The sequence below is a fragment of the Muscardinus avellanarius genome, assembly GCF_963383645.1.
Source record: "Muscardinus avellanarius genome assembly, chromosome: 13".
Lineage (NCBI taxonomy): Eukaryota > Metazoa > Chordata > Mammalia > Rodentia > Gliridae > Muscardinus > Muscardinus avellanarius.
In genome coordinates this window covers 5,112,061-5,133,860 of record NC_137799.1, presented here as the reverse complement: position 1 = coordinate 5,133,860, position 21,800 = coordinate 5,112,061, and the positions used below count along the sequence as shown (strand labels likewise).

The window sequence follows — 21,800 nt, the reverse complement described above, 5'->3', positions numbered from 1 at the left end:
CTGCAAGCCCACTTAGGTGGGGCCCCGACTGCACCCGCCCTGTCAGGCGTGGCACCTGTGCTGGGGCAGAATGATACAGACACTGATTTAGGGTGCTCTTTTATATCTCCATCAAAAAAGCGAGTCCAACCCATTCCATGGAACAGACAATACACACGAGTTTTTATAAACTCTCCTGCCTTGTGTCATAGCGTAACACCCACCGTGCTTGTCCCAGCATCCCTGCCACAGCCCACGCCTACGGTTGTGTGTGGGAATCCGTGATCCGCGGAGGAGGAGAAAGTCCAGGCTCGGCTTCCCAGATGGGTCGCCTTGGTATGTAGGTGCTGGCCCAAACTGCTGGGCAGCCGCACTGTGGACTCTGAGGGTGACCGCGCAAGACCACGGTGAGGAGCGCGGGAGGTGTCAGTGTCAGAAAAGAGGCGCACGTGTTAGGTGACTACACATTCACGGGCAGCGGTGCACCCTGGCCTGGTCGGAGTGCCAAGGACTCGGAAAGACAGAGACGGGAAGATAGGACGAGGTCTGGGGCAGACCACGCACGCAGGGCGGAAGAACTTGGTGCCGCCACAGGTTGCCACCCACCACGGAAGACATGGAGCAAACAGGTGGACGAATGAGCTGAGCGGCTGATGCCGGCCAGCCCACTGCTTCACGACGGACCACGGCCAGCCCACTGCTGCACGACAGCCCACGGCCGGCCCACTGCTGCACGACGGACCATGGCCGGCCCACTGCTGCACGATGGACCACGCCTGGCCCACTGCTTCACGACGGACCACGGCCGGCCCACTGCTGCACGATGGACCACGGCCAGCCCACTGCTTCACGACGGCCCACGGCCGGCCCACTGCTGCACGACGGCCCACGGCCGGCCCACTGCTGCACGATGGACCACGCCTGGCCCACTGCCTGCACGACGGACCACGGTGGCAGAGATGGCCACCACAGTGGCAGAGAGGCCTGTGCGCCTCTTTCCTGATACCGATACCTCCCTAAAGCTGACCTACTCACTGATGCCAGTAAGCACCCACCCTGCCTAGGCTCAAGGAGACAGCAGTCTGCTGGGTTCCTGCCGTGGGGCTCGAGGCTCTTCTCACAGGAACGGCAAGCCTTCCAGCCATGCGCTTTCTCTCCTGGCTCACAGGCCCGGGCCAGCACCCCCACTTGAGGCTTCCAAGAAGCTCCGCACCTCCAGCGTGGGGTACATGGAACGCATCAAAGCAAGGCGGCCACTTTACCACAGATCTCACACCACACCCAGGGTCTGCGGTGACCCTGCTGGCCTGCAGCTGAGGCACCGGCCTGGACGTAAGCTGTGCTTTGTGAGCACTCCGGAATGAGCACACGCGCTAATCAGAGAGCCATGTACGGCGCCATGTCCTCTGAAGAAAGAATGCCTGGACCTGGAAGCACAGGAAGGGCATCCTCTGCGCTCCCCAATGCCTGGCATCACACTGAGGGACTTTGGAAACGCCCTTTGCTGTGTCTCTGGGCTCTGCAGAGCAGAGATCTTGGTCCCCAAAGGGGGCACAAACTTTTGCCAGGGGACACATACAAGCTATGGCTGTCACCGAGGTAAGATAGGCTTCAGGTCTAGGAACACGGCAAAAAGAAGAGTCATCATCCTGCCAGGAAAACTGGCTCTGCCACGTGGGAATGGAAGGAACGCGTGTGAAGTCTACGGCCCGCGCAGGTTCCCCTGGGCGCTGCGGCTCCTCTGTGACTAAGCGGGGAGCAGCACCTGACTTCGGGAGGGCCTGGTGATACGAAGCCAGGCCTGGCTGGGAGACGCTCTGGGTCTGCCCTCTGGGGGCCGCTGGGCCGGCACAGGTGGCTAAGGGCGAGTGAGTGGAATCCAGATGGATAGTAAAGGATGAATCCAGAATGGGTAGAGACACGACAGCCAATGGGAACCCCCAAGGCACCTGCACAGTAGGACAGCTTCCAGTTCTCCCTTGGGAAGGGGAGCCTACTGGATGCCTGTGGAGCGGATCCCTGGTTATACGGGGAAGCTGAGACACGGGAAACGTGCCCATATGCTAGTCTTCCCGCGCTAAAAACACAGCGCCCTAACATCAGTTGGTATTCTCTGCATATGTTGAAAGGTACAAAAATGCTACCTCTGGGAAAATCAATTACTAGCATTTGGAATGCAGCCGTACAGTAGCGGTATTGTAGCTGATTAAGACCGGGTAGATGAGCTGTGTCCGCAGACCTTCCAGAACATGCTGCCTGGCTCCGGGGCAGCAGGCACGTGGCCTTCCACTGTCGGCTCATTGGGGTCCGCCTGTCTGCGGTCATGGCCTGACTGGAGCCACCACACAGTGAGGGAGCAAGGCGGGAATCCAAGGCCTGAAACCCCCCCGGGGCCAGGGCTCTGTGAGGCCTGGGCAGCCTGCCTCTCCCCGCCCAGGCCTCTCCGTGCCTCCTTTCACAGTGAGGATCCCTAATACACACGGCACCCAACCCCGCGTCAGTGTCTGCTTCACCAGAGCCAATCACGGCAGAGGCGGGCAGCCACTGCTGCCCCGTCCGCTGACAGGCGCGGCCTCTGCAGCGGTCAGGCCGGGTCTGATCCCAGCTCACCAGATCCAGCTGCGAGACTCTGGCCAGGCGTGAGGCCCAGTGCCAACACACACGAAGCAGCGCAGGGGGACAGCCCCTCCCCACACATGGTGCCCCGTGCAGTGGCTCGTGTGATCGACCTGCTCGGCGCTTCCCCGCACTGAAGGCTTGCTTGGGTTGCTGACCTCTCAGCTCATGGCTTTGATCTCTGAGTCTGTAAACCTGGGCTCATTTGTAGAACACAAATATCTGTGCCCATCGGCTGATAAAGTATGGCCTCTTTGGAGAAAGCAGTGCTCGCAGGCCAGAGCTCGGGGCATCACGGCTCGACATGATGCGGGAAGCCATCCCTTCCACTCGCAAAGAACCAGGAGCCATGGGCTCCAGGCTCCTGCAGGGTGACAGGCAAGTCCTGACAAGTGGCCATCACACCGTGCACATCTGAGGACAGCAAGATGGGTGGCAACGAGAAGAGACTGCAAAAACATCACCTGGAGCCGGGCGTGGTGGCGCACGCTTGTCATCCCAGCACTCGGGAGGCTGAGACAGGAGGATTGCGGTTCATGGACAGCCTCAGCTACTTAGGCCCTTTGCAACTCAGTGAGACCCTGCTTCAAAATAAAGAATAAAAAATAGGGCAGGGGGTGTAGCTCGGAGGTCAAATGCCCCTGGGTTCCATCCCCAGTACTGAAACAAACTAACAAACAAACAAACAAAAATCACCTGAAAAGAAGAAAACAGATGCTCCATACCTGGGCCTTTGTCCCCCATAGAACCCACGAGAGGGAGACGGCAGCAGGGGCAAAAGGCAGAGGCTCCGGTGCTGGTTCTGCTAAGTCGTGAGGGCTTCTTTAATATGTTACCTGCACCCTGAGCTTCCTTCCCCAGGAAAGGAGGGTAGAAGGGAGATGCCTCCCGGCTCTTCCAAGTCTGGGTTCTCATGTGCCCCGAACACTGTCCCTCAACAGCTCCAGAAGCTCCTTCAGGGCGAGGGCAATGCCGCCCGCTGTCTAGATGTCTCCTGCAAGAGCTACATTGAATTAATTGGTCATGGGGGACCTTTAAATTCTAAGGGCTCCTTTGTTAAAAATAAAAATCTTACAAAAAAGAAGAGAAAAGGGGAAAGAGGAGAGTATTTTGTGTGAACCCGTCCTGGGATGGGTTGAGTCAGGTTTGTGAATGACCCACCGGGGAGAAGGGTCCATTTTAACTGACAGGAAGAGATTTGAAAGAGGGGGAAATAGGTAGCTTTAGTTTACGTTATGTTAATCTATTACATAATGTCGGTTGTTAGATTTTTTTTTCCAAAATGCCCAAGTTCACCTCCCCCCCCCCCACACAAAATGTATCTATTTTGTTATATGTTGAAGAAGAAAGGACAGCTTTCTAGAGTGACTGTGCTTAGATTCAGGCTGGCTTAACAATATGAAAAAAATGAGAGGAAATTTTTTTAAGACTGCCAGAGACTTATATGGATATTTTCTTTGAAGCATTGTGATATCCTTAGGTTTCTTCTCTGGGGACAGTAAGTCCTCAAATCTAACTCCCCGTGTGTGGGGAGCCAGGGGAGCTGCAGAAGGAAAATCCCTAGAGCCAAGAGCTGCATTCCCTTAAAAGGTACGCCTGGGAATGTCTGTGCCTGAGCCCCAAAACACAGTGTGTAGGAGAGCTGGAGGAGCACAGAAGGGTCAGCTCAACAAGCCAGAGGACGTCTCTCTGCCGGCTCGTCACACAGGAAGATGTCCTCTGAGGCCAGAGGCCGAGGCCTTCTTGAGTTTGATCAGAGACCCATGTCTGGTTGCTGACGGGTTAAAAATGAGGTTTCCAGGAGGGACGGTGCGGGAAGGGTCAAGCACAATGGCCTGCTGTACACTGTGCTCCCTGCAGGAGGGCTTCTTTACCACCCAGGTCCAGCACCTCGTATGGTGGGCACCAAATTTTATTTGTTGAATTAGAAAAATAAACAGAAAGCAGAGTAGAGTGCAAATAAATATAAGAGCGTGCGTTTAGACTCCAGAGGTTCAAAGACGAACACACCTACCTAAGAAAGTCAGGACAAGCCCATTGCAAGCCTGTCACCACGGACCACCACCTCCAGACCCACAGCTGCTACAACTGCGTGAGGAGGCAGGTGGCGAGGCTGGCCGCGGTCGCTGGGCAAGCCCGACTGCCGGCCGCCTCGGTGCTCTGGCCCGCAGCGACTGCTCCCTCTGCATTCCCCACAGCAGCTGGGGGACCACACACACACATGCACGCACGCACGCACGCACGCACGCACGCACGCACGCACGCACTCTGCACACAGCAGGCACCAGGCGCACCGTCCATCACTCAACAGGAGCCCGTTTATGATAGGCCCACAGGAAGGCATTCTCAGGCCTTCGAGGGAAACTCAGGAAGCTGACATTCCCAATCCTACACTTCGTAAAGATGCAGTTTCACCTGCGAGAGGCCTTGTCCTTATTTCTGCACCTCAACAGACAAACTTCTGAAAGACAGAAACTAACCTGCAGCGACAGAACTCGGGTCAGTGGCTGCCTGGGGAGGGTCAGAAGGCCAACACTTGGGTCGACAAATGGGCCCATCACCTTGATTACAGCGAGTACAGGTGGTGGTTGCACAGGTAGGCACGTATGTCACGGTATGTATCCTTCCTTCCTTCCTTCCTTCCTTCCTTCCGTCCTTCCTTCCTTCCTTCCTTCCTTCCTTTTCTTTCTTTCCTTATTGCAGCACTAGGGATTGAACCCAGGGGCATTCTACCTCCAAGCTACACCTCCAGCCCTATTTTTTTTTTCTTTATTTTAAAACAGGGTCTCACTAAGTTGTAGAGGGCCTAAGTATCTGAGGCTGGCCACAAACCTGCAATCCTCCTGTCTCAGCCTCCCAAGTACTGGGATTCCAAGCGTGCGTCAACATGACCACTTTAACTGCATGCAACTTACTGTACTTCTTTGTAACCCCCAATAAAGCTGTTAAGACATGCAGCTGTAATAGAAAAGATACACATCAGATCTGAAATCAGCAGAACTGTGTGCTTCTGATCTACATAAACACATTTTAACATGCCCATCACAACAATGCAAAGTGCTTACAGATACTAACATAGCTGGAAGGGCCCAATCACTAAGACAACGTAAGAATATATTGAAAGGAAGAAAACAGGTACCACCAGCCCACCTTCTTCTGTGGTTCTGAGCTAAAGCTATTCAGGGAGATGACTGCTACTGACGCTGGACACATTTTAAGCTGCTGTGGAAGCAACAAAATTAGGATCCGCTTTCTTCTGGATTTTAGATTCCAGCAGGTTCTAATCTGCAGCCTTGGGTGAGCACGTGCTGCCAAGTTTCCCCTAAACAATCCTTCTTTCACTGACTAGATGTTTTAATAACAGCTTTCCAATACTTGGCACCTCCAGGCCTGGAGCCTTCCTGCCCGGTGTTCCCTTGTGGAGCAGGTGTTCCGATTCTCAGGCTCACGCAGGAGTCCTCCAGAGAGCCCTGTGACATGTGGATGTAGATGGTGAGCTCTCCATGTGCAGCCGGGGCTGGCCGCACTGCTCTAAAGGCTGCCCCATTGCACAGAGGAGCCGTGACTCCCACATCTGGCTGGCGGGCCCTTTGCTTGGGAGCCTGTTCTGGTGCCTCCAACGCACTGTCAGTGTCCTGGAGTAAGGAGCGGGCCTGGCTGCGCAGCCCAAGGACCAGCAGGCCCAGGGCGGACAGCTCCCACTGTGGTTGGTATATTCCCAAAGCGCCACACAGGACCAGTTCTTTCCACACTGACCGAAACTGGAGAGTCAATGTCTCAGCAAGACAGAAAAAAGTATAATCGGGGCTGAGAACAGATTTTGCATGCTTGAACATTAAGAATTCCTATGTATCTGCCAGAAATGAGTACTACGGCATAATTGGTACCACCAGATCAAAACCATTCTGCCCTAAAAGACTCACGCTAAGAGTCAAGGCCCTTCCCACGCCCGCCTGCTCTGGTGCCACTGAGGTGACGACCAAGGAGAGCGTCCAGGGCGGTGAACAGAGGCCGGCTCGCAGCTTCTCGTTCACTTATAACCCTAAAGAGGGACCTCTTGGGCTGAAATCTATGGTTGCTAATAGCCCACATGGCAGAGAGAGAGAAAAAGAAACACATCAGGAGACCACCCAAATTACTTTCCATTCCAGGAAAGAACAGAAAGATTTCTTTTTAAAGAAGAATTTCACTTACAGCCAGAGTTAGTTGGGAATGGCACGGTGTGAAGCACTAACGATCCTGAAGCTCTGGCCTTTGTTATGTTAAAAGGTATTTTTAAAAGGATCCAGCTTCTAGCTGAGGTGCTGTACTACACAACCACCCATTTCTTTTCTTCCTTTGCCCAGTAATGGCCAGAGTGATGTAATAACCACACCAGACAGCTGTCTTCCTGGATAAAATCACCTTGTAAAGGAGAAATGCAATTAGAGGCTGCAATGAAATACCATTTTTAAAGCGATTCTGCAGGCTGCCTCCTGCGACTGGGTGTGGGATGCGAACTTCTTCATGCTCTTTGATTCGGGATCTCTGGAAGATGTCACTTTTAAAATCTAGTCTATGTCACAATGGGCCTGAGACACACTTACAGGGCAGGTCAGCTGAGAGTGTGGCCAGGACAGCAGGGGCCAGAGTGCCTTCGTGGGGGGCAGGGCGGGGCGGGCAGGGCGGGAGGGTCCTCTCCTCCTGCCCTCCCCACCCCACCCCACCCCAGCCGGCAGCCTCGACCCCCTCCCCACACATCTCCCACCACCCCGACACCACCGATCGCCACGCCTCCACTTCTTCCACCACATTCTAAACTCCAGGCCTCTGTTTTCTACAATATTTCACTGACCATTTTCAGGCCCCGCAGTCCCCCTCATCCTGCTCTGCTTCCTGCTGTTTTAGTTACCGACAGTCTGCGTGGCTTTTCGGTGGACTCTGTGGAGCTCAAGTCCCCCTTAGTTCACTAACAATGGCCCTGAGCACCGAGAGCATTCGTGCGGCAATTTGGATACCACGGAGAAGCTGCCGCCTGCGAGCAAAAAGGTGAACGTTCTTGACTTAATAAGGAAAGGAAAAAGGCAAAGAGCGCACCGAGGCTGCTAACCTCGGTGGTAACAAGTCTTCTATGAAACCGCGAAGAGGAAAAGGAAATTCATGCAAATTTCGCTGTTAATTTGTTAATTTCTAACTGAGGGTAATGTATGAATTAAACTTTAGTACAGACAAGTATACAGAGAATAAACATAGCATTTATGGGGTTTGGAACTAGCTGTGGTTTCAGTCATCCACTGGGGAGTCTTAAAACACATCTCCTGCATATAACAGGGAAATTGAGTTTACATAAAAGTTTGTTTTGTTTTTTGTTGTTGTTTGGGTACCTGAGATTGAATTTAGGGACATTCTACCTCTGAGCTACAGTCCCAGTCCTTTTAAAAGAAAAACTTTCTTTTTTTGAAAGAAGATCTTGCTAGTTATCTGAGAGTATTACTACATTGTTGAGGATGACCTTGAACTTGTAATCCTTCTGTCACAGCCTCCCAAGTACTGGGATTATGTGCCACCACGCCTGGTTTGTATACACTTTAAAACTCTACCCTATATATATACTTTTGAAGTTACTGTATATGTAATTCCAGTACTTGGGAGGCCGAGTTAGGAAGATTGCAGGTTTAAGGCCAGCATGTGTTGATTTAGCAAGACTTTGATTCAAATTAAGAAACCGGCGAGTGCAGTGACCATGCCTGTAATCTCAATACTTGGGAGGCTGAACTAGGAGGATCAAAGTTCAAAGACAGCCACGGCAACTTAGTGAGACACTGGTACAGAAATTACAACTACAAAAGGCTGGGGTGTAGCTCATTGGCAGAACCCACCTGAGTTCAATTATTAGTAACACACACGCGCGCACACACCCGCGCGAATGTGCTTTAAAACAGAATACTAGGACCCGTACCCATCAACAGTATGTTTTCACCCAAAGCATTTTAACAATTAGCAACTATGTCGACCATATTCTCCTCACCCAACACTTTTGGGAAGAGGAAGCCGGCCGTTTTAAAGCAACTCCAGTGGACCCCATCCTTTCCCCTCTCGCTGCACCTGCTCCCAGCAGGGCTGACACGCAGCGCATCTGCGCCCTCAGGTTCCCTGCCTGGCCAAGCACACCCCGGCCTGCAGGAAGGAAGGGCAGGCATCAGACGTGCAGTACACGCTCAGAGTGGGCGAGCCGCGGGAGAGAGGGGGAGTCAGGTCCAGGCCAAGGGCAGAGACGGGAAGCCAGGAACTCAGAACACATCCCGGCACAGGAGGGAGAGAGGCCTGAGCTGCTGCCGCGGGGCCAGGCCCTCCTGAAGCACCGCCATACGACAAGCTATTAGTTGAATTGAATATGGTTCTCTCAAGGGGAGAAAAGTAGCTTTTACAACATATATGCTAATGAAACACAAGGGTATAGAACATTTAAAACAAAATGTCCCTATATTTATTCTCCAAAGACAGATTTTTGCATTAATATTTATGAGGAATTCCTCGTTTATTTCTCCCAGAGACTTTTCTTCTGCCCAAAGAGAGGGGATAAAAGATAAGTAACATTAACCAATTATCTTTTAAACAGCTACAAAGGACTACCTTATTTATCTGCAACCTACCACTTGATTAATCTTCCTAATATACCACTTCCCACATATCAGCCCCAGCTCACGAGCCTCTGGGGCCTGCGCTCCCGCCCGCCCGCCCGCCATGCTGCAAGGCCTCTGCCTGGCCCTCAGGCTGGCCCTAGCACTCCCTGCCTCGGTCCACAGGAAGGCTCGACACCACAGTGGGAGCCGCGACTCCACAGCCTCAGCTGGGGCACTTCTGTCCATCCACATGGAACTCAATACCCAGCACTCACAGGTAAAATGCCTGGTGGGCCCCAGCACCGCACACGTGTGACCAGAGCTTCCTGTGAGCTGCTTCTGGCCTTGCCAGCCAGGACCGCATACACCAGGCGGCCTGCAGGGCTCGTTCATTTGACCAGCAGCATGGGAGTCAGGAGCAGACGTAGGGGGCCCGGAGTCCTGGTCCCCGGGCTCTCGAGGAGGACAATCGCCAGCGCAGCCGCACTTCGGCCTTGCAGGCGTGAGCGGCGGGGAGCAAGGGTCTTTCCGCACAAGCCCAGAGTCACAATTTTCCTTCCATTTCTGAAAGACTCAGAGAAACACTTTGCTCCTCTCCCTGCCAATAACATGAGGCCATAAACACATAAAAAAGGCCATCTCAACAACTATTACAGGTATTTCTCAAGAGCAGCCAGGACAAGGCATGCCGGAACCCGGGACACAAGGACGTCTATTCCATACCCTTGGCCTCGAAATGCTTTCTGAGTCTATTTCAAGACTGGTGGAAACGAAGCAACAAAAGCAGCGGAGGACGGAACGGCGCCGTTAAACTTTACAGGCCCGTGGGGCAGGCCTGGGCTCCCGCTCCGTGCAGAGGCGGAGCGTGCCCATGGCTTCCAGGGCTCTGGCTCCCAGGTGCCGGCCGCGTGTCTTCTCTCCCTGGGGAGAGGTGGCCCTTCACCAGCCACTAGCATAGAACCTCAGGCTGGTTTGAACTTTTGTACAAACTGGCTGAAACCAGCCGGCAGATAACTACCCTGTGACCCAAGGAGAAGGTGACAAGGAGCTGCAGGGTTTCGGGTTCCCACATGGTGACTGGCCCCCTGAACACTCCTGTTCAAACTCGGGGCGCCGAGGGGCCGGCAGAGCTGCCGTGGGGAGACTCCTGGAGCCTCCGGCCTTGTGGGGAGAGGGCAGGAGAAGCGCCAGTCAGGCGTTAAACACGACGGGCTTCATAAATGAGCTTCGGTAGCGGCGTTATTGGAAACTGATCTCTTCCTTATTAATATGGTCCCGCAATGGAGAGAAGAGATTTCTCCATGTTCTAGAATGCAAACAACATTTTAATCTTTAATTATATTCTCAATTTCAACTCTTCTGGAGAGCCAGAGCCACCTAGGCTGAGGATTATTTCTTTATTACATAGCCTCTCTGTGGTATTTAATGAATATTGTTACTTAATACTTGCCAGTAGGGGAAGGAAGGACGCTGTGAATTTCCACAAAGTTTGGCTGACTTTTTCCAAAACTCAGGAAAACTCTGAGCAGCACAGTTCTGTGGCCTTCGTGAGCCATCGGCACAGGCAGCGCCTGCTCCGCTCCCCGCCCAGGCCGAGGTGGTGCCCTGGAAAGGGGGCTCGGGAAACTGCTCTGCATGTCCCCGGCTCCGGGCAGGGCACGCTTCGCTTCTCACTCAAGGCTCACTCTCCGCCACTCTGCTCAACCCCAGTAGAGATTCAGATATTCTTCTTCAAGGTTCCTATCACCATCAAAGTTGATGCACCTGTCATGAATTAATCACTATATAAACAAACGCTGCCCTTAACAAAATACCAAGAGTCTTGGGGGAAAACACAAAGCCGGGGCGTTCAAGACAGTCGGGTCCCTGCAAGGACGGTGTTTGCAAGGGAACTGCAGGCGCCTGGTGTGAAGAAAGCTCCCCCCAGGGCCTCACAATCAGCAGGGGAGAGGAGGGCAGAATGGGGGAAGCTCCAGGAGGGGCTGTGGTCCGGTGACTGGCACCTGGCAAGCACCCGCCTGGTCTGAAGCGTCATCAACGGCCCGAGAAGCGCACACCTCATCCATCACTGTTGCGGGACAGGCTGTCACCGCCGCTCTCCGACTCCCAGCAGTTTGACATTAAGCAAAAGACAACACAGAGGCGAGCGGCACTTAGCACACAGCACGCTGCAAGGACCCGGCTGTCTGTGCAGGCGCCACGCGCCACTGCAAGAGCCGGTCTTCTCGGGACGGACATGCAGGGCAGTGGCAGAAGACGCGCCTCTTCTGGTTAACTCCCGGAGCCAGGGAGTGGCCGCACGAAGGCGACCTGCGGCTCAGACCCGGGAAGCGAGTGTGCCCGCAGTGCCACCACCCCTGCTGCCCGGCGAGCAACACCTGCACAGCACGCTGTCTTGTGGCGGCGGCACTGTTACTCAGACAGGAGGCAGGTCATCCAGGAAGCAGAGCGTGAAGGCTCGGCTCTTTTGCAGGTATCAGACAACGTGGAAACAGACGCTCAGGAAGCGCCGCAGTGGCTCACGGCAACTCTCAGGAGGGCGGTGGAGAGAACCGCCAACACAGCGTAAGCGGCTCAAAAGCTGCGTGTCCAGTAAAGGGACCGGAGGCAGATGTCGCATCCTGCGTGGCCGCGTCCGTGGGAAGTTCCAAGGTCGGCATAGCAGGGGGTGGGGCAGAGAGCCCGCCTGGGGCAGGAGACAGGAACTGAGAAGTAACACGAGGTGTGCTGCGAGGAGGAGAGAGTGGGCGCTGCAGGGAGGTGGGGTTCAGAGGTGGGTATCTTACAGGAGCTCTCTGAGGGTGAGTGTGCTTTATCTACTCTCAGGAACCATCCAGAAGGGGACATAGCTGATTGTACAGGAGAGAAAAGGACCAATGGAGAAACGGGCGGAGCAGGTGTGAGGCTGGCCTGTGGCGACGGCAGAAAGCAAGCCCGGCAGAGGCATGCCGGCCAGTCAGCAGGCAGGAGCCGTTCACGAAGACAACGCAATACAGGAGACACAGCCTGCCCCCACTTCTGGGGGAGCCGGAGAGTATTTTTTAAAATAACCATCCTCAGAAACTCTTTTTTCCCCCTCAAACCTAAGTGAGACCTAGGTTGTTCACAATATGAATAGAGAAAAATCTTCCACTGCCGCCGCCCCTGAAAGGCAGCGAGCCACTGGGCCTGGCCACATCCATCAAAGCCAGCATCCCGCGTTAGCACAGAGGCATGGTGAAACCCATCAACGCCAACGCCGAGAGGAGGGAGCGCTGGCGAACGCGGCTCCACCTGACAGGTACTAAATGCACAGCTATCTCAACACACAACCGAGAGATCAATCAAAGAGAGAGGCGGTCTCTCGGCCGACCTCCACCCTGCGAGAGCTAAAGTCTGCCAGCGTTCCCCAGCCACAGGGGACACCGCCTCCTCGTGGGAGGCGCGCCCCTTCTGCAAGACTAGACACCAGGGTGTCGTGAGCAAGAGGTCTAACATGCAGTAGAAGATCTTTCATGGCGAACGACGTCTTCATCTTCTTGTAAGCTTCCTTGGAGGGGGAGAAAGATATGAATCATTAATCCTACAAATTACTCATCCTATGGAACTCAGGGGGGAGTCTGAGTCTTCAAAGACTACTAGTGTTAGAGCCAAGTGCCTTTGAAAAACAAACACATCCTACAAACCCCCTGTGTTCCTGCCACGCCTGCGGTCACCGCACACTTGGGCAGAGCCCGGGCAGAGGTGGGCAAGTGCGAACGGCCAGGCCCTTCACTGGAGTCCTGCACTATTTAGCAACAAGCTTCTCCTTAAAATCCCAGAGCCATTCAGACGCCAAGGTGCCCCAGGCCTGGAATGCCGGCGACTCAGGAGGCTGAGACAGGCCAACCCGGGCAACTCAGTGAGGCCTTGTGTCAAAATAAAAAGTAAAAAGGGCTGGCTGGGGGTGGAGCTCAGCGAGATAGCAGCCCTTGAGTTCAATTCCCAGTATCATGATGGATGGATGGATGAATAAATATCCTAGAAGCCTAGACAGAGACAGACGGATGGATGGATGGATGGATGGATGGATGGATGGATATCCTTGAAGTCTAGATAGATAGATGATAGATAGATTTTAGATAGATGATAGATAGATGGATGTAGGATGGATAGATATCCTAGAAGCCTAGGTAGATAATAGATAGATAGATAGATAGATAGATAGATAGATAGACAGACAGACAGACAGACAGATAGACAGACAGACAGATCTCCTAGAAGCCTGGGCACGAAAGCATCTGGCTCTCTTAACAGAATGAAGCCTCCATCCTCCACTGCTGGCCCTAGGGAGCCAGGGTGGTCCACAGGCCGCCCTCGGTAGTCTCCTCAGCATCCTGCCTGTGGCTTCTTCGGCCCTGTAGGATCACATCCGTCATCAGGACCCGGCACGTGCTGCTACGATATTCTGCTCCTTGCTTCTCCCTGTTCCTACTCAGCTTCCTGAAAGCCAAGATGACATCCTATTCATCTCTGAATCTCTAGCACGGTGCATAGAGCCAAGCACTGTGGTCCTGAGCAAATATTTAGTGATAAGTAAGTGAATGGGTGTCACCAGCTCTTCCAGTCGTTGCAACTGGGTGACTTTAAAATATGTCTGCACATTCTTTGACATGTCTTCCTTCAAAAAGGAGAGCTCAGCCCGGCACAGTGGCACATGCCTAGAATCCCTGTACTTGGGAGGTTGGCACAGTAAGATTGCAGGTTCAAGGCCAGCCTCAGTAATTTAGCGAGACCCTGTTTCAAAAAAAAGGGCTGAGGTGTAGCCCAGAGGGAGAATGCCCCTGGGCTCAATCTCCAGTGCCCCCTCCCCAAAAGGCATATATATAGAAAGAAGTCTACAATGATATCCATCAAACCTTAACAGTAACTCTCTTAGGATTTTTTTTCTTGTTATATATAAAAAATGTAGACTTCTAAGAAACCTGCATCACTAGTGTTCTATTTTTGAACTTTATTTATTTTATGTTGCGGTACTGAGGACTGAGCCCAGGGCATTCTACCTCGAGCCACATCCTCAGCTCTATTTTTTACTTTTTATTTTTTTTATTTTTGGTGGTACTGGGGTTCCTGGAAGCCCTTCTACGTCCGGGCTACACTCCCAGACCTATTTTTATATTTTTATATTTTTATTTGGAAACGGTCTCTTAAGCCAGTGAGGCTGGCTTCGAACCTGCGCGATCCTCCTGTCTCTGCCTCCCAAGCGCGGGGATTACAAGCGTGCGCCACCACGCCCGGCTTATTTTTTATTTTGAAACAGGGTCTCACTGAGTTGCAAAAGGCCTCACTAAGTAGTTGAAGCTGGCCACGAACCTGCGATCCTCCTATATCAGCCGCCCAAGTACTGGGATTACAAGCGTGCGCCATCACGCCTGGCTCTATTTTTTTAACTTTAAATCTCTTTAAAACTCATGAGGTGCGTAACAATTATATCAAAGATAATCACCAATTAAGCATGGGATCGAGGGAGGGGGAGGGAATGGGATGGGGATTGGATGAGGGCTTATTGGATGATATGTGCTTGTATATCCTCTCAAGTCTTGTATTCCAAAGTGATGTATGATTACAAAAAATAATAATAATAATAAATAATTGCCACAAAAAAAAATTCACAGCTGGGCGTGGTGGCGCATGCTTGTAATCCCCGTGCTTGGGAGGCGAAGATAGGATGATCGCGCAGGTTCGAAGCCAGTCTCGCTGGCTTAAGAGACCCTGTTTCAAAAAAAAAAAAAATAATAATATATATATATATACACATATATATGTGTATATATATGTATGTATATGTGTGTGTGTGTGTGTGTGTGTGTGTGTGTGTGTGTGTGTGTGTAGCCCAAAGATAGAAGGGCTTCCAGGAACCCCAGTACCACCAAAAAAAAAAAATTTCGTAACCTGGTTAGGCCAGTAGCCATGTGGCATTCCTAGCTAACATCAAGCATGCCTGGTACGCAGTAAGTGCTCAACAGACGGGCAGGGAGTCTTTTTAACTCTGGCTTCTGTCTCCTGGATCACAGTTCTATAAAAGGACTCCAGGATCATGTGAGCCCGAGCAGCTCAGTGATGTGCGAAAGCGGTCATCAGTTCCCACAGGAAGCGGCCCCTGAGGACGGGAAATCATTTCCTTGTTGTATTCTGAGGACACAGCAGCCGCTTTCTCTTTGAAACCAAGTACCTTGAGTGATTTATTATGGATTTGTAGCGGCAGTTGTGAGCACCTTTCTTCCTCCCTTTGGCATCAGAACTGTCTGTTGATTGCCTTGGTGCTTAAAATAGTTTCTAAGTGTCCTCATAATAGCATGTCACCTGTAAACAGGTTCCAAGCCGATGCAAATTAACAAATGGTGAACAGATGGACCAAGAACTGACTTTTGTCAAGAGAGAGTTAGCAACAAACACTTTTGGCTCTAGTCTTGTGGGACCATTAGAAAGTCTCACTTCTCACCAAACATCCTGCCTCAGTAGACAATCCATGCAGGAAAAATGACAAGCTACACGGCTCATCAGGCCTCGGGGAGCCCGACCGTGAACCGCGCAGATCACCAAGTCAGCATGTGAGCAGCGCAGGCCCCGCCTTCGGAAGCCAGGGCTGCTTCTCGAAAAATCCGGCACCTGTGCACACACACGGCCTAGGGAGCGGTCTGCCGGAGGCTGCTTGGATATGTCCTCTGTCCAGGACGCAAATGTAAGTGGGGACGGAAGTCTAGAAACCCAGAGTGGCGGAGGAGCGGCCACCTGCTGGAGCGAGGGCCTGGGCCCCGGGCTCGTCCCTGGCCTCCCCCCAAGTCAGTGCCTTGTGCGGCTCCTGGGAGAGTTCCCCTTTGGCTGTTCTAGTGAAGCAGGTCCCCCTTCTCATCACTCCTGTTTATTCCCTTCCTGGCAATAGTCATTACAGGAAATTATGGCACTGACATCAATTTCTGGTTTCTTCGGCCCCGCCCCACACACTCAAGCAAAAGCCTCAGGAAGATGGAACTGTCTGCCTTGCTCACAATTACATTCCTAGGACCCGGAACGACACCCGGCACATAGTAGGCATACGGCACATAGTAGGCACAGCAAATATCTGCTGACCAAACAGAAAACAAAGGAGCACTTGGGCGAAGGCAAACAGCCAGGCCTCACGTGCAAACATGCTCTTGGACAAGAGACGTGAAATGCTTCTGTACCTGAGAATGTGGGCGAGAGAGCACAGAGGCTGTCTGGGGAAGGTGTGGGGGAATGCGTCTGAAGCCCAAGGTCAGCCTTCTGGGGACATGGCCGCTCTCAGAGGAGGAACGCCAGCAGCAAGGACCCACAGTCCTGGATCTGCGTCACTGCAGGGGCCAACACACAACTACGAGGGCTTCGAGCACAAAATGAATCAGCAGGTGAACGGCTGAGCCAACTGTGAGATAGGTGAATGAGCACTACACAACCACCGAAAGCCTGGACAAAGCTGGCAGATGCTGTGCTGCTGTGTGTGTTTCTGGGGATGAAACCCAGAGGCACTCCACCTCCAAGCTACGCCCAGAGCCCACTGCTCTTATTTGGAAACAAGCTCTCAGTTTGTTGCTGTTTCCAAAGCAACAAGCTGGGGAGGCTTCAATCCCACAATCCTCCTGTCTCGGCCTCCCAAGTGCGAGGATTACAGGCCTGCACCACGGGGAGGCTTCAATCCCACAATCCTCCTGTCTCGGCCTCCCAAGTGCGAGGATTATAGGCCTGCACCACCACACCTAGCAAACAGATACTATGTTCAATGGGGGAGAGCTGAGATGCTGGTCTCCAGATAGAGCTCAGTGGTGGAGCCAGCGCTCTGCATGCACGAGGTCCCCTCCACACAGAATCCCCTCCGCGCAAAGCTGAGCCAAGACGTGACGTACGTATGGTTCATTTATAAGAAGTGCATGGAAGGCAAGGCCAACTGTTACAAAAGCCAGCGTAGTGTTAAGCTTAGGTAGGGAAGCCGCACAGGTACAGCTGGAACATGCGAAGGAAGGAACCCTTTCAGGATTCGGGAAGTGGTGGCTACACGGACCACCAAGCGGTAGGCTCTGTGAACCTCACTGCATCTGTGACACCACCTAGGAGAAAGAGGAGCACCAGTGCTACTGCTGCTGGAGGGCGGGCCAGCCCGCGCACCAGCTCGCCCTCGGGGAGGTCTGCAGCTGGTAGAAAGGTGCCCTCAGCTGCTCCCCCATAAAATAAAGTCATGTGCACTCACGCCCTGCCCGCTTCCGGGCTGGAAACAAAGGATACGCTGAGAGGCAGACAAAACTCCTGGGAGGGGATGTCATGTCCAAAACACAAGCTCAAACTGCGCTAAGGCTATTTCACAGAACTCTGTGCAAAATATATTGCCACCACACGGGTTTCCACTCCCACTGGATTTATTTTTAAGATAAAACATTTAAAAATAAAATAAATAGCCGGCCGTGGTGGCACCGCTTATAATCCCAGCATTCGGGAGGCTGAGACCCGAGGATCACATTTCGCGGCCAGCCTCAGCCCCTTAGTGAGGCCCTCTGCAACTCAGCGAGACCCTGTTTCAAAATAAAGAATAAAAATCGGGCTGGGGCAGAGCTCAGAGGTAGAATGCCCCTGGGTTCTACCCCCAGACATGCAAAATAAGTAAATAAATAAACTTAAAATTAATAAATAAAAGTTTCCATGCACCCCAAACAAGCACAAAGTAGAGATCACCCAAGACGGAAACACTGTCCAAACTCATCACTCACTGAGGCGGAAGGACCAGAGTGGTCGGCTGCGCCTTCGGTCTGCGCTTGGCAGATACTCCCATCTGATTTGCAGACCGTTTCAAGGACTGCTGGTTCAAAAGGCCAGACGCTAGGCCCGCGTGGTACTGCAGCTACAGAGGAGAAGAAAAACAGCAATTGGTAAAAGCAAGACAAAAGGCATTCAACTACCACCAGTACATCTCAATGTTGTCCCACTGCAGCACGGGAACTTTCAAATCCAGTACTGTCTAGGGGTGGTGGCACAGACCTGTAATCCTGGTACTCGGAGGCTGAGGAAGGAGGATCACAGGTTCAAAGCCAGCCTCGGCAACTTAGCAAGTGCCTGTTACCATATAAGAAGTAAAAAGGACTGGGAAAGTAGTTCAGAGGTAGAACGGCCTTGGGTTCAACCCCTAGTAGAGCGCGCGCGCGCACACACACACACACACACACAGAGTTATGCATTATGCTTCAAGAAATGTTTTCTTAAGGACACAGGAAAAGAAACATGAATAAGGTCGTTCAGCACTGCATCACATGGTGAAAACAGCACAAAAATAAAATGCCTGACAAAGAACTGGGAAAGCAGTTAAAATATGAAGACTGGGAGGCCGAGACAGGAGGGTACCAGGTTCAAGGCCAGCCTCAGAATTAGTGAGATCCTGTTTCAAAATAAAAAACAAAAACAGGGCGGGGGGTGTAGCTCAGAGGTAGAATGCCTCTGGGCTCAAACATCAGTACCCAAAAATTATATATTTTTTTTTCAAAAGAACTCTATAACATCACTTTTTAATATTAGAAACAAAAGCCCTGTGGTCCGGGCCTCTGGCCCCAACCCTGAGCGGGTGGACAGGCGCTGGTGGGGCACCCCTAGGAGATCCCCCTTTCCACCCGGAAGGACCCTGTAAAAAAGGAAAAGAAAAAGAAAAAAAAAAAATATCGGAGAGGGGCCAAGGAGGCCGTGGCGGATGCCAGGATACTGGAGATGCAGACAAAACTTCATTCCAAATGAACTGGAATTATTGGAAAAATTCCCCACTAAGGAGGACTGCTTATTCTCTACATTGTTAAGAATCTTGGACATCACCTGTAGGGAGAGAGACTTTAGCAGAGACCAAGGAGAAAGGCGGTGCTGAAAGCGGTCTCTGCGTTGGCGGTGGAGACTTGTATTCAGGAGAAGCAGAAATCGGTTCCTGCCAACCTTATTTTTTTGGAGAAATTACACCAAAGGTCGAATGCTACTGTCGCGCATGCTCAGGGAACACTGGACAACATTCAGAGTGGAAAAAGAGCTTGGGAAAGATTTGAAATGGTGGAGGCAGTGGCAATGGCAGTGGCCAGTACTCAGGGGAGGCAGAGATCTGATGCATTACACCTGGAACCTTTGAAGTAATGACCCCAGAGGCAGAATGCTACCACCACGCACCCTCAAGAACGTGGGACAAATGGTTGGGCGAAGAGGGTGCTCGGATTAGAGCCTGCCAAGGGGTGAGGCCAGCGACGGACACAGAAAAGCTGGGATTGGAGCCTGTCGTGAGGCAAGGCTGGTGCTGGAGCCTCCGAGGCCAGGATCAGAGCCTGCCGAGGGGTTAGGCCGGTGCCAGGGCAAATGACCGGCATCAGAGCCTGCCGTGAGGCAAGGCCGGTGCTGGGGCCTCCAAGGCCGGGATCGGGGCCTGCTGAGGGGTCAGGCCAATGCCAGGGCCAGCGTGGCTGGGATTGGAGCCTGCCGTGAGGCAAGGCCGGTGCAGGGGCCTCCGAGGCCAGGATCAGAGCCTGCTGAGGGGTTAGGCCGGTGCCAGGGCCAGCAGCCGGCATTGGAGCCTTCTGTGAGGCAAGGCCGCTATTGAGGCCTCCGAGGCCGGGATCGGAGCCTGCTGAGGGGTTAGGCCGGTGCTGGAGCTAGCGAGGCCGGGATCAGAGCCTGCCATGAGGCAAGGCCAGTGCTGGGGCCTCCGAGGCCGGAATCGGAGCCAGCTGAGGGGTTAGGCCAGTGTCAGGGCCAGAGAGGCCAGAACCGGGGCCTCCCATGAGGCAAGGCCGCTGCTTGAGCCAGCGAGGTCTGGATCAGTCCACCGGGTAGCCAGGCCACAACTGGGGCCGTCAAGAGTAGGATCGGTATTTGCAATGTGGCATGCACAGAGAAATATCGCAGAAAATTAAAATCAGATGCTTCCCCTAATCAGCAATAACTAGGAGGAAAGGGGCAACAGGAAGTGGTCGAGCTATAGAAAGGGCCCTATAGTGAAGCAATTAAGGTGACCAATCAGAGAGTATGGAATAGGGGAGGATGGAGCCTCTTTAAAAAGCAGGAGGTACATAAACACATGTATCAAAGTTAATCACCAAACAAGCATGGGATCGAGGGAGGGGGAAGGAATGGGATGGGGGCTGGATGAGGGCTAATTGGATGATGTGTGCTTGTATATCCTCTCAAGTCTTGTATTCCAATGTGATGTATGATTACAATGCACCAATAAAAATAAATTAAAAAATAAAGAAAATAAAGAAAAAGATTTAAAAAAATATTAGAAACAAAATAATTTTCTTTGTAAACAGACATTTCAAAAATGTTAAATGCTAGCACTGTTTGGGTTTTGTTGTTGTCATTTTTGGTTTCTGTGGGTTGCTTGCTTATTTGTTTGGTGGTACTGGGGAGTGAACCCAGAGGCATTCTATCGCCAACCTATACCCTCAGACCTTTATATTTTTGGTTTGCTAGCACCGTTTAGGGTTTTGTTGTTTTTGCTTTTTGTGGGTTGTTTGGTGGTACTGGGGAGAGAACCCAGGGCCATTCTACCTCCAACCTACACCCCTAGCTTTTTTTATTTTTTTGTTTGAAACGGGATGTCTCATTAGGTTGCTGACAGTCTTGCTATTTGTGGAGTCTGGCTTGGAACCTGGGATCCTCCTGTTTCAGCCTCCCAAAGTTCTGAGATTACAGGCCTGTGCCACCATGCCCAGCTCTGTATTCTTAAATAGTAGAAAAGTTTGGCTATTTTTGCTTTCTTCTTCATGCTTCACTATTGTTCATATCCGTCTTGTGGAAATGGCTTTGAAGCCCACGGCTTTTTTTGTAAGCAGATCCACCAGAGGTTTTCCTTAGAGACAGTTATTTGGGGCGCTCTTGCTCCAGGCCGTCTGGCTTGTAATAAAGACCACACAACTCGGAGCCTACTGAAGTACCCAGGACATACGGCTTGACCCATGAACGCAAGGACACCGTGCGCTTGGTTCTCAGCTGTTAAGGGGAAGTACGGCGTGAATGGACCTGACGCCGCCGCTGCTCTAATGGGCTCGGTGCCCGCATCGTTGCTTTATTCCTGGGTAAGCTGCCGAGCTTTGAGGTTACTCAGGACAGATCACTTTATGCTCTATAGTATTTGAACTTCGCTGTCGGAAAAGAGAAACAACGCTGCTAGTTCTAAACCAAACAAAACTTTTTAAAAATCTGCTTTGAGCTATAGGTTTGTGTCTAAAATGTAACACATCCATTTTTGTGTGTGTATTTTGGAGAGTTCAGACAAAGGTATGTATCTGTGAGACCTACACCCCAAGTCAGGATATGGAAATCTTTCCATCACTATAGAAAGCTCCTGGTGCCCCAAGCAGTCAATCCCCCAATTCCTGCCATCAAGATATTCTGAGCCGGGCGTGGTGGGCACGCTTGTAATCCCCACTTGGGAGACGGAGACAGGAGGATGGCGCAGGTTCGAAGCCAGCCGCGCTGGCCTAAGAGACCCTGTTTCCAAATAAAAATAGAAAATAGGTCTGGGAGTGTAGCCCGGAGGTAGAAGGGCTTCCAGGAACCCCAGTACTACCAAAACATAAAAAAAGATATTCTGATTTTAAAACCTCAACAATCTTA

At 52.1% G+C, this 21,800-nt stretch overlaps 1 protein-coding gene across 2 annotated transcripts in view; it reads right to left on the bottom strand.

The window, feature by feature from the left end:
* The window catches only part of MED27 (mediator complex subunit 27), a gene marked incomplete at both ends in the record, with an annotated part of 189,797 nt that overhangs the window by 104,716 nt on the left and 63,281 nt on the right, over window positions 1-21,800 (bottom strand). For both annotated transcript variants that reach the window (XM_080709500.1, XM_080709501.1), the window contains one exon: window positions 17,933-18,063. In XM_080709500.1, the coding sequence (XP_080565626.1) occupies window positions 17,933-18,063 (131 nt within the window). The remainder of the gene's footprint in view (window positions 1-17,932; window positions 18,064-21,800) is intronic.